At 27.0% G+C, this 13,608-nt stretch overlaps 3 protein-coding genes across 3 annotated transcripts; 1 reads left to right on the top strand and 2 right to left on the bottom strand.

The window, feature by feature from the left end:
* Window positions 1-2,049: 2,049 nt before the first annotated feature.
* LOC100872736 (cdc42 homolog) lies at window positions 2,050-5,217 on the bottom strand. Its single transcript, XM_012490194.3, has 5 exons — window positions 4,817-5,217; window positions 4,171-4,374; window positions 3,936-4,045; window positions 3,626-3,823; window positions 2,050-3,537 (listed from the first exon to the last, which is right to left on the bottom strand). The coding sequence occupies exons 2-5, from the start codon at window positions 4,346-4,348 to the stop codon at window positions 3,448-3,450; spliced, it is 576 nt and encodes a 191-aa protein (XP_012345648.1). The 5' UTR covers window positions 4,349-4,374; window positions 4,817-5,217; the 3' UTR covers window positions 2,050-3,447.
* A 1,546-nt stretch (window positions 5,218-6,763) lies between these two features.
* LOC100872258 (AKT-interacting protein) lies at window positions 6,764-9,248 on the bottom strand. The gene is made up of 7 exons (XM_003696157.4): window positions 8,772-9,248; window positions 8,491-8,669; window positions 8,316-8,380; window positions 7,971-8,071; window positions 7,702-7,889; window positions 7,468-7,636; window positions 6,764-7,165 (listed from the first exon to the last, which is right to left on the bottom strand). Exons 1-7 carry the CDS (start codon window positions 8,784-8,786, stop codon window positions 7,082-7,084), a joined length of 801 nt encoding a protein of 266 aa, XP_003696205.2. The 5' UTR covers window positions 8,787-9,248; the 3' UTR covers window positions 6,764-7,081.
* Window positions 9,202-13,524, top strand: Wdfy2 (WD repeat and FYVE domain containing 2). The gene is made up of 7 exons (XM_003696150.4): window positions 9,202-9,633; window positions 9,749-9,890; window positions 9,971-10,176; window positions 10,300-10,539; window positions 10,607-10,745; window positions 10,825-11,024; window positions 11,121-13,524. The coding sequence occupies exons 1-7, from the start codon at window positions 9,473-9,475 to the stop codon at window positions 11,257-11,259; spliced, it is 1,227 nt and encodes a 408-aa protein (XP_003696198.1). The 5' UTR covers window positions 9,202-9,472; the 3' UTR covers window positions 11,260-13,524.
* Window positions 13,525-13,608: the final 84 nt, after the last annotated feature.

Genomic DNA, 13,608 nt, shown 5'->3' with positions numbered 1-13,608 from the left:
ATCGAATACGCCTCGATTATCCTCGTCGCCCCGTCGCGATCATCCTCGTGTACACGTGTTGTATTTACACGATGCTCCTTCTCGTTTCTCGATTGGCCGATAATTCCGAATACTAATTTCTAAACCAACGTTTACTTCCTACTCTTCTTCCCCCTCTCTCGATCCCGCTAATCGTCACTCGAAATTCCCTTCAAACTTGGAACGATCGTCATCACAAGCGAAAAAAGGAATACGCTTATCGCGTCGAATCTTAACGAGAAAAAGAAAAAGAAGAAGAGAAAAGATATTATATTCGCTCGATATTCGCGAAAAATACTTCCCCTCTCCCCCTCCACTCACTGTTTTATCTCATCGTTACCCCGACGAGGCAGACCCCGCCACGATGCATCTAGAAACACACGTTGCGGATCTTATCGAAATTTTTCGTGTTCTGTGCGTTATCGTTTCTCTCGATATCTCTAAAAGTAGCCTCCCTATCAACGAAGTCGTACGTCTGGTTTCGTTCCAGGCAACCATCTTAAACGTTGACTCTTTTAAGAGCAACATTGTCCGTCGGTTAAAGGAAGAAGAGCACGAGACACGTGCCACTTATATCCATCGCGTTATCGCGCAACTTATACGCCTGGCTGTAGAGAACCAGAACACTCGGCCGTATTACGGTTGATTTTCGGCTGCACGGTATGCTGCACGCATGTGTATTGCGATCGTTTCGTATCTCTTCTTCTTTCGGTCGGCTGCGTTTTTCGTTTTTAAACGAAACACCCGCGGAGATCCTTAAAATCTTCGTACGATACGATAAACGCGATACGAAAAACATAAGTACGTTTCATCGTTACGTTACATCCCATCCTTCGTATATGGACCAAAACGAATAGAATCTTCTCTTTAACCTGTAAAATTAACACGCGCTCTTATCGAAGGAAAGATTGTCGCGAACTAACCTTAAAAAATCGATACTGTCTTAACGAAAAAAAGAGTATCTCTTCTTCTTTCGGTCGGCTGCGTTTTTCGTTTTTAAACGAAACACCCGCGGAGATCCTTAAAATCTTCGTACGATACGATAAACGCGATACGAAAAACATAAGTACGTTTCATCGTTACGTTACATCCCATCCTTCGTATATGGACCAAAACGAATAGAATCTTCTCTTTAACCTGTAAAATTAACACGCGCTCTTATCGAAGGAAAGGTTGTCGCGAACTAACCTTAAAAAATCGATACTGTCTTAACGAGAAAAAGAGAAAATTGGAGAAAAGAATCTCCCTAATATCATTTGTCGACACATGAAAAGAAAAAAACGGTATCGGAAGAAATGAATCGCGATCAATTTGCAGACAATTTGGTATGTAAAAATTTCGTATCGTTCGATCTTGTTCGTACGTTTCCAATTAATCGATGAACGAAATTCTGAGGGAAAACGCGCGCATGCCGCGTACAAACGGATCGCTTTCTCGTGGATGCAAGAATCGATCCGAAATGATTAGCGATAATGTCAAAAGAGACCAAAGGCACGTCCATGATGAGTCCGTGACTGGGATATGCCCTCTACATCGACTCGGCAAAGTTGCTCCAATACGAGGATACGTAACCACGAATCCACGTAATTGAAGTAACTACAAGGCGCAACGCGCTATGTTGTACGGCAATGCAATCGACACACCAGAGATAGAGAGAAATGCCATGGTTGAAACAAACAGAGACAGAGAGAGAAAGAGAATGGGAGGAGTTAATAGGAGAGAAAGGAAACGAAGGAGAAAAATAAAGGACGAGGAGAGAAAAATCCGTGCGATCCATGATGGATGAACAACGTTGGTCTATTACGTATCTGTGATTCGATGTTCTCTCCGTTCGATCGACGAATAACTTATTTTACCGTTTTCGTATCTCGGTATCTATATTATTTTCGTTTACACGTACGTTTCCAAACGTACGAGGGAACACGCATCGAATAATTTTTCAAAACGAAATTAAACTATATAAAGAAATAGAAAAAATAAATAATTGAATCTTAATATAATAATTAAAAGTTTAGGATTAAAGGAAAAGAATTTCTTATGCATAGTATAAATATATTTATATGAATATTTCATAATGCGATTGTGTCTACATATCGTGACACGTATAATGCTAATAAATGCCATCTCTTCACTGGATACGGAATATAAAAATCGATCGATGATGTTTTTAATAATGCTCGCACGTTCGTTGTTTCGTACATGATACAAGCTCTTCGAGTTTACTTTGTGCTCGCGCAAAATTCACTTGTATTTTTCGAATTCTCACATGTATCCAGTTCGCATATCGTAAAAAGTTAATAGAAAAACACTAAGTATTGATATTTTGCTTATCAAATAATACAATATTCGTTAAAATAAATAATACGTAAACATGCAATTGCTGGAGAACGAGCACGACGCTTGTTTCGACCAACTGTCGCTATCATTTATTTAATCGCGTGTATTTTTGTCGAAAATTTAATTTTCGCCCTATATATAATACGACATTATTATTCGTTAATTGAAATCTTATAAAATATAAATGTCTTGTTATTATTATCGTCTCTATTCCCTTCTTTTTCACCGATATTTATTACGTCATATCAGTGTGCATTTGTAACAAATGCTGATATGTACAAAATTAGACGCGAATAGAATCAGTATTTGTCACAAAAAAAAAAAAAAAATACGTTCTCATAAAAACCATTTATCATAGCTGCCATTAAGAATCTCGGAAAATCTATTAACAATTCATGCTTCGAAATATTCGTAATATTGTACAAAGAAAAAAATAAAAATTGTCGCTCATTTTTACGATGTCCGTATCTCCTATTTGATTTTGTTGATCCCGGTACATGAATGTGTTGTTTTCGATTCGATACATTGAAAATTAATATTTTTTGATTTCTTTTTGATTCGATATATATTTGTATATTCGATATATATTTTATCATTATATGTTTAAACGCAATCCAAAAATACTATTAATCGATAGCACCAATTGTTCTAATAGATTTTAAAATATTATTCTTTTTGGTAAAACTAAATAAAATAATATTAACAATTTCTTTCTATTTCTTAATTCTCAAAGATAATCGGAAAATATTCGTGCAATATTTATTACGAAATATATTTAAATGATATTATAAAATTGAAAAATTTCGTCGAGTCAGAGAAAAACTTTTAATCGAAATTTCACGTTGTATGGAATGTGATCGACACGATTATAATACGATTAATTAAAAGTTCGTTTTAAATTGTCGCGTTGTAATATTAGCGGCTATTAATTGATTTTAATATATCTTTTTCGAAAAGGAAACCGTATTACGCACAGTTTCCGAATTTCTAACAAATTGTTTTATACTATGCATGAAATTTGCCGCTCTTCGTTATTATATGTAATTTCGTTTTCTTTCTTAATATCAATCCATTTCCATTGATGTTTCTCTCTTACAAGAGCGTACACTTTCTCTTCTTTACTGGTTCTGGAGGTTCTAAGGCGGCTAAAATAGCTTCATCAAACACATTTTTCAAACCTTTCTGAAATTTTTAAAACTATATGTTATTATTGAAAATATTATAACAAAATCGAGCATGTTCTTCTTCTTTAACGAATATAAATACTTACCTGTGTAAGAGCACTACACTCTACATATTTCACGGCTTTTAATTCTTTGGCAAGCTTTTCTCCTTGCTCCGCGGATATTGGCTTTTGTTTATTCTTTGCCAATTTCTCGATAGTAGCAACATCATCTCTCAAATCGATTTGAGTACCAACCAACAAAAATGGCGTCCTTGGACAATGATGTGTTATTTCGGGTACCCACTAGAATGAAATACATATGTACGATTAATAATTTTCTGTTTCTTTTTTGCATATAAATTGAATTTAACGAAATAACAAACGTTAAACAATTTGAACAATTTGAATATGTAACCTTTTCCTTAACATTTTCAAAAGATGATGGTGAGACAACTGAAAAACAAACAAGAAATACATCCGTTTGAGGATAACTTAATGGTCTAAGTCTGTCATAATCCTCCTGACCTATAACACAACATAATATATACTATATAACTATTATGTTATATTATGTAACTAGTACTATTATAGCTATTATAACTATTATAAAATATAAATTGTATCATAAATATATATTGTTACAAATTTACCAGCAGTATCAAATAATCCCAATGTATATGGATCTCCACCGATCATTACTGTTACTGCATAATTGTCAAAAACTGTAGGTACATATTCGGATGGGAACTTATTGGTTGTATATGAAATCAAAAGACAAGTTTTACCCACAGCTCCATCTCCAACCACAACGCATTTTATTGTCTGCATTTTGATATTTCTTGTATTACCTACAACTGTAACACACATATGTTTAGAATTAAAAAACAAAATAAATAATTTAATGATATGTTGTGTTCAATGACGATATGTCAATGTGATTTTCATAACAGCAAGAAAATAGATATCACTAAAAATTTTTTGATATTTTATAAATAATTAATACATTGCTTTAAACATTTTTATATTTTACGTTTTATACGAAATACATGAATTTAAAAAATCTTTCTCTAAAAATAAATTATATATATTCATAAAAAAATCGGTCTTTAAAATTAACCTCCAAACACATCATCGAATTTTTCGAATGTAAAAATCAAAGTATAAAGAATTAATTTATAATTCTTTATGATAATGATTATAATATTAATCATATTAATTTAAAATTCTCGAAAATGCCATTACTTTGTAAAATAAAATTATATTAAACAAACGATATGGATATAAAACAACGATTACCTATAGTTGTATGTCCGTCATTAAAGGTTAAAATCGTAACTCATAATCTCAAAATGCAATGAACGCTTATATTAGGAATATATTGAAATAAGATAAAGTACAAAAGCGACATTTAATATTCCGACACTATCAATTGTAATATATTTCATTGCATTTTATATTTATCACGAAATATATATTTCTTCTGACGAACTTTCATTTACGAATACTTGTCACACATTTAAAACCCAATACGCATGATGACGATTATTAAGAATATATCTAATATAAGTCTAATTAAGATCATGTCAATGAAAAAAGATAACAGTAATAATGATTAAATTACTATTGAATGATTTCTTATGCCATTTAAAAAGAATAGTGAAAAAAAAAATGAAATTGTAACATTTCATTCAATAAATATTTACTTTAGAGATCTCTATTTCACATGTATTTAATTATATACATATGTGCATGTAATAATTGAAACCAAATTTTAATCCATAAAATTTTTAGTATGATCCATTTATTTTTATTACAAATGTAAACATATCACATTTTTTCATCATATATCGTAATAAATTTTAAATATATATTTTTTTGTGTTATTTTATATTTTTATTATTTTATAGATATATATATATATATGAAATATAACTTTTATTTTTTCTTCGATCTTATAAATTTTTAATCTACTTTGTCGATAAGTTAAACAACGATTGAAAAATTTTTCAATCAACGCCATCTCGTATTTTGATGCTCGAAGTTCCAAATTGCTATTAGCATAACAGAATGCGCAAGGAGGTCATTTTGTGATGTTATATTAAAAGATATCATTAAAAATTAATTAATAACTAATTTATTATTAAAAATTTTTCCGCACTTTTAAGTTTGCATTTCAAAGCTAGAATTTCAAATAAATTTCTGATATAAAATTTAATAGGAAATTTTTTTCAAAATTCAAGAATTTTTTCTTTGAATTCAATTAATTTTCAGTTATTAATTAATGATAAATATGTGTCATGTACAGGCTGATACAATCAATATAATAATATAATAATATCATATTTATTATAATATATTAATTATGAGATTTATTTCTATATGATTGTATGCAGTTCAAACATTCTTTAAATAACTTCTCTATATTCCCGTATTATTTTCGTTCATAATTTTATTGTTATTTAAATAATAACATTGAACATTCATTACTCGATTATTGATTGAGAATTTGTGACTAAGATGCTTTCTCTATAATGATCATTAATAAATAATTAATTGAAAAGAATATTATGAAAATTAATAGAAGAAACTTTTTTAAGATCTCAACTCATATAAACTTAAGAATGCAAAAATGAATAATAAAAAATTAGTTAATTATTAGTTAATTTTTACTAATTATGTTTTCCATATCGAAAGGTATCAGGAATTGCATAAAACTTAATTGTATGTCTTCTCTATCCTGGCACAATGTGTATATACACTCGTATATACGGATACCTCTTTACATATTCTGCTATACTAGTAATAAGTTTAAGTTTCGATATCAAAACACAAGATGGCGCCACGAATGTATAAATTTATTATTTCCTTTCTTTGTCTAATTTTTCCTTAACAAAATGTACTATTTTGGACAATATATATTTTTATACATCGTATATTTTATATATACAGAGATATAATATCACGATATATATAAAATTATTAAATTCTAGAAAATTTTTGCACATCTATTATTTTCTCCTAATGTTAAATTATATTCTTATATCAATCATAAAATTTAATAAAAAATTCTTTAAGTTTATATTACAACGAGATCTATATCAATCTCGAGAATATTTTCAAAATTTTTTCATGTCCAAGAATAAAAATTTATTACATGACATTTATAATCAGTATATGTTTTATTTTAATATACTTCTATAATAATGATTTCTAATAATATATAAGATGTTTGCAATGTTACAATTTATTTATTTAATAATGGTTTATTTTTTATCTTTATTTAAAAAAAAATTTGCATTACATGTAGTAACAAGCCAACAATTGTATTTATTATAATTAAATATAAGAGTATTATATATGCTTAACATACAAAACAGTTTCATATATGATTAAAAATTAAAATAAAATATAATCATTTTTTACTAATTATAAAAATATATTACAATTTATCCCCTGCATTCAAATTTACGTTCCTCTTATTTTCTAAGGACGTATATATAAGTATATATAAGTTTTGTTATTATGTTTTCTATAAATAGTATTTATACATAATGCTACTTATTATCTTGCTTCAGATTTAGAGAATGGTTGTAATGATCCTGGTTGCACCCAAGATAAGCCAAGTGCCTTGTTTTCTTCTTCTTCCTATATCCCATAATAAGACATAATTAGTAAAAAACAAATGAAAGAATTTTTAAGCTTCAATAATTTAAAATCACATACTTGTCATTGCTTAAAACTTTTAGAAATAAATTAAATTTAATAGAAATTTCATTTCATTAATTTTACAACTTTAGCATTATCAAAAATAACAATACATATATCATATCTTAGTAAAAAGATTTCTAGTTTACATATAACTTAAGCAATAATAAGTATAAACGAAAATATTTTTTTAATGATTAAATATTAATGTAATGATTAATGTAATGCATATATTTTTATACCTTAGGTTCATAAATTTCTTTTTTAATAGAATTATAAAGTTCATCAATATATGGACTAAACATAATATAATGGGGATCATCCACTGTAGATGAATTGTAAACTTTGTTTAAACTTTCTCTCACACATTTTTTTACACGATCTCGAAATACTTCGAAATTATTCTCTAATCTGTAACACAAATGCATTATTAAAATGTGTTTTATTTATAATTAAATACTTTTTTAGATACATACAAATTATATGCTTCATGATTCACAGGATTCATCTTAAGATCTACTTTTGACAGAATTTTTGTTATAAATTGTATCAATTGCCAAATTCTATTACTTTTCCTCCATTCAGGAAATCCCCATAATGTGTTTAATTCTCCAGACACAGGATCGATTAAAGGATGAAAAATTGGAGTTTGAAATGTGACTTTCTATAATATTTGTTCATTATATAATTAAATTAATATTATAATTGAAATGCTACATATAGCATTTAAGCAATAAATTCTTACAGGACATTCTCCATTTGGAAAATTTTGTGGTAGTGTTATATCAAATCTAAAAATTCCTCCTTGATATATTCCTTGCCGCACAAATTGTACACCAAACCATACTAACACAAAATAAATTCATTATAGTTTAATAAATGTATATTATAAACACATATACAAGAAAATGTGGCAAAAAATAAATCATGCACATATTTACATGTAAACCATTATACAAGACCAAGTCAGGACAAGCAAGACCTAAGAATCAATTCATATTTGACTTAAATAATTTGAATGCAATCTTTCTCATACATAAGATGCATTGAAAAAAAAGAATTAATTTATTTGTTTATTTATATTACTTACACAAGGAATTTCGAGCAGATGGTATAACATAAATTCCCTTCAGATCTTGTGAACATAACATGTTACTATTTAAAAAAAAAAATTTTATTCATTTTAAATATTTATATAATAATAAAAGATATATAAATATAAATAATTTCTATAAATTCTAGATATACTTATAAAGTTTACTTACTATTCAGATAAAATATTATATTCTTGCAAATAAATCGTATATTCTTTATTAGTTTGTGATACAATCGGCCTATCGATCATTTTCACAGACATACTTAATTGAGAATCTCCGTTTGTGTTTACAGGTAATAACTTTCTGAACGAGCCTTGTCTTTTCAAATTATCGTCTTTACTATCGTTCTAATATCATTGAAAATCAATTATTATTTTTATGTTTTTACCTACTTTCGAATGTGGAGAAATATTTGGAAAATATTTAATCAATCTCTTTTCGTTTCTTACCTTTGTTCCCAACATATTGATATTATTAAGAAAAAGACAATCTATAGATAATGTTTAAAACATTAAATAACGAAAATATGTTTCATTATTTTAACAAATAACTAATTTATTATTATTATTTTTTGTATATTTTCAGTCTACTATTTTTCCTACGATACTCCATCTTTTATATATGAACAAACATAGAGAAGGAATGATATAGATTTTCCGCTCAATATATTTCTTATATAATATGTTCTATTTGTCAACTATAGTGAATAATACTATATAATTTCTTTTATAACGTCAAAACATATCTTAATCTACTAATCAAAATCGTAAACTTTAGATTTCTTGATTTTAAAGTTAAATGTTTTTTATCTTTTGAAAAATTAAATTAAAGATTGATGAAATCAACTATCAATTGTTTGCTTAGTTAACACAATTTGTGTGATAAATTTCTATTAACCATGCACGCACACACAGACACACACAAATAAATCTTTCATAAAGATCGTAACAGTCGATAATAAGGAATTCGAAAAGAAGGGGAAAAAATATTCGTAACGAATATCACGAATAGCGCCAATAGGTTCTTCTTCACAATCTCTAAAAAAATCCGGCTTTCCGTCTTCATAACGTATATAAACTCTGATTAATATTGAAGTCTGACAACTGTCAAATGACAAATCTGCTTCAAATATTACGTTTCAAAGATTGAAATGGCAGCAGAAATAAAACCTGCACCAGGGGTTAATCATGATAAATTTAGTACAAGTCGAAAACCTATACTTTTATCGAAATTAGAAGGATGCAATGATGATGTCAATGCGGCTATCATTATACCGCGGGAAGATGGTGTAATTAGTGTTTGCGATGACAGGTAAATGAATGTTTAATAAATTCTTGTTTAATAAATTGAATTTTTATACACATTCATGTAATAATTATTTAATAATGTTTGCTTTTTATTTTTAACAAAACATTTTTTTTTACAGAACTGTTAGAGTTTGGTTGAAAAGAGATTCTGGCCATTATTGGCCAAGTGTTTGTCAATATATGGCTGCTGGTGCAACATCGATGCATTATTGTGTACAAACTAGACAATTATTTGTTGGTTTAGAAAATGGAACTATAAATGTATGTATTGTATCATTCTTTTTAAAGAATTATTAATATTTTCTATATTTTAGAATGAATATGTTAGGTATTACTTTTAGGAATTTATATTGGAACAAGATTATAATCAAATGACTGCTATGCGTGAATATGCTGCACATCAAGCAAGAGTTACAGGTGTTATATTTGCATCAAATTATGAATGGGTGTTAAGCATAGGTCGAGATAAAATGTTCCAATTACATTGTTCAGAAACAGGGCAAAAGTTAGGATCATATCAAACAGATGCATGGTACACTGCTTTGCAGTATCCTTTTAATAAAAAATAATTTCTTATTTATTTAAAATTTATATTTTATTTAAAAAATTTTTATTTAAAATTAAAAATATCTCCTTAACTTATAATTATTAACTATACTTACTACTATAGATTTGACACACAATCAAAACATGCTTTTGTCGGTGATTATTCTGGACAAATAGCTATGTTGAAGTTAGATACTAATGGTGTCACACTAATTACCACATTAAAAACACACACAGGAAGCATTCATACATTAGCATGGGATTCTGAAAAACAACTTTTATTTTCTGGAAGTTTCGATCAAAGTATTATTGTATGGGATATCGGTGGTCGACAGGGTACAGCGTATGAATTACAAGGACATCAGTAAGTTGATTTCTATAAAATTCTTTTCAAATAAATATTCATTCTACAACATTCCATAATTTTACAGCAATAAAGTAACAGCACTATGCTATGCAAGTGCAGAACGTATGTTATTATCTGGAGGAGAAGATGGTGTAATAGTGTGTTGGGATATGGCTGCAAATAGAAAAGAAACTGCAGCATGGGTAGAATCTGATACGTGCCAAGTAAGCAATTTTATAATTATGAGAAATTATAAATCTATACAATTTTTTATTATATAGATAAATATTATAACAAATTTAGGCTTGTGGAAGACCATTCTTTTGGAATATTAAAGCAATGATGGATCAACGACAATTAGGTTTGAGACAACATCATTGTCGTCATTGTGGTCGTGCATTATGCGCTCGATGTACATCTCAACGAATACCAATACCTGCAATGGGTTTTGAATTTGAAGTTAGAGTATGCGATCAATGTCATATCCAACTTAAAGCTGCAAAGTAAGTAGAAAGATATAAGATTAAATATATGTAAAAGTGGAACAAACAAGACTTATCTATATTTTATTCATATTTATGTATTTATTTATTATACAGCCAAACATCTTTAGCATCATTCCATGATGCAAAGCATAATGTTGTTGGAATGGATCTCGATGCTTCTAGACGAAGATTATTAACTATTGGTCAAGATCGTCTTATTAAGATTTGGGATATTTCCGCACTTCTTCAGTGAACTTCCAAATATGTTTATTTATAAATAACGAAACTAATCAAATCATAAGGTATAAGAGGAAAATATTGTTATATTTCGATGTAAAAGTATAATATCCAGAGCCTATTTTTACGATCGTTATTGAAATCATTTTAAAATCCATTTATTTAATCGCAAGCACTACTAGATTTTTATATGTTACAATTTGCTTCTTACATAAAAAAATTCCGAATCTCTAAAATATTTTACAGCATTGAAATAGAATATATAAAAATTGAAAAAAAAAAAAAAGATATGTATATCACTTGCAAATACTCTTCCAGTGAAAAAAAAATTCAATAACTTATTCAACAAATGATAGAAAATAATATATATTTTATTTGTTCTCATTTATTATAACAATATTTACAAATGACCAAAGTATGGATCAATAGATTGAATTTTTAATTGAATTCGTTATAAATATGTTTTAACATATTTATACATAAACGAAATAAATATAAAATGATAATCTTACTTTTTCATTAGAAGGTTAACATAATAATTATGAATAAATTATTTTGGTTTTAATTGAATAAAAAATATCAAAATTAAGAAATACATTACGTCATATAACATTATGACAAATTTTATATTTTAAGTACAAAATTAAATTATATTTATCTGATTGATATACAGTCAAAAATTTTTAACATTTTTGACTTATCTTTTTCTTCAAAGTACTATGTGCATTATAAAATTATATTATTATTATATTAGATTAATAATTTAATATAAAGATACAACACTTTTTAAGAACTGCTCTAAACTGCCTATTAATTTAAAAAAATAATATAATTTGTCAAAACATTGTCAATAACTTTTACAGTTTTGTCAATGTTGCTCCTAGTCGTTCTCTTTGTTGCATTCCTAATTATTTATATTATAATTTTTTAAAAACTTCAAGAGTTGATTTATTTGTAAAATGCAATATTTTTTCAAACATTTAAAATGAGGTACAGGTTATGCAAAAATAATAATAATTAGATATTATTACTACTACTATTACTACTACTACTACTGCTAATAATAATAATAATAATAATAATAATAATAAAAATAATAATAGTAATAATAACAACAACAACAATAATAATAATTTAAGTTATACATTATCACAAAAATAATATTTCCAAAATTTTAAATACAATTTGATTAAAATTATGACTACGTTACGATTTTTACAGAAGAACATAAAAAATTAGAACGGAAAATAGATTTTTGACAAAAATATGCTATTTATATTCTATTTAATTTTTTTGTGTAATTATTCAATAATTTTATTTAATAATAACATGCATATTTTGTACCTGGATGCATTTACAATTTTTATTATTCAATTACCATAGCAAATATTATTGATTTCTCAATTATACTATAATTGATGATAAAAGCAACTGAGAGAAGAGAAACAACATTTATTATCGGAGCACGTTAAATAAATTAATATACGAGTGCAATTTGAACAAACGTATTATATATATTAAATTCGTCTGTGCTTTTTTTAAAAATATAATTATTTATAAAACAAAGTTATATAAAAAATGATATTAATATTTTATTCAAAATTAAACGATGTGTTGTTTTGGAATTAATTTATATATATTCTACGTGTGAAATATATTTTGCTATGCAATCAGTCTTATTATGAACCCAAGCGAAGAGTATTGATCATTTATTAAAAATATATATCTATCAAGAAGCAATACTCTAAATTTAGATATAGAATCTATCATTGCTTCGTTACATCGAATGATAGTAACTTCTTAATTTTAGGAAATAATTTATGATATTCGTTATGCATTGTAATTATTCATTATCAAAAGACATCGATCAACTGCGTAATTTATGCGGGATCAAAATCAAAATTGTTTAAAATATATACTTTCATTCGTACTTTTACTGTTAAAATATACAACATCGATAACAATACGACAGTACAGTAATTTGTTATAATTTCCATATAAAATTGTTTGAAATATTCGTAAAAAATAAATCGTTAGAATGGAAGTATTGTTCTCGTTGTATAAAAAATATCTTATTTATAAATATATATGGCACGTTTTTATAAAATTGTTAATTTGCAACGTGCATAACATCACTAGTGTTGTTATTGTTGCCGAAGTTTTCAGTACTTTATGTATTAATGCATATGTTAAAAATTATAAAAATTATTATGTATGTATGTATGTATAACATTCATGTAAAATTCGTATGAAATGAAAAATATATTTTCAATGTAAACGATTTGTTTAGGTCTCTGTAATACATCCATTAATAACAAGAGCTATAAAGTAGCATTCCTCGATCGGTAAGAAGATCATTGTTCAA

Source organism: Apis florea, unplaced genomic scaffold, assembly GCF_048593485.1.
Source record: "Apis florea isolate Af1SG1 unplaced genomic scaffold, ASM4859348v1 contig_2350_pilon, whole genome shotgun sequence".
In the NCBI taxonomy this organism is placed as follows: domain Eukaryota; kingdom Metazoa; phylum Arthropoda; class Insecta; order Hymenoptera; family Apidae; genus Apis; species Apis florea.
Note: the sequence above shows the minus strand (reverse complement) of the source record. Positions and strands in the feature narration are given on the sequence as shown.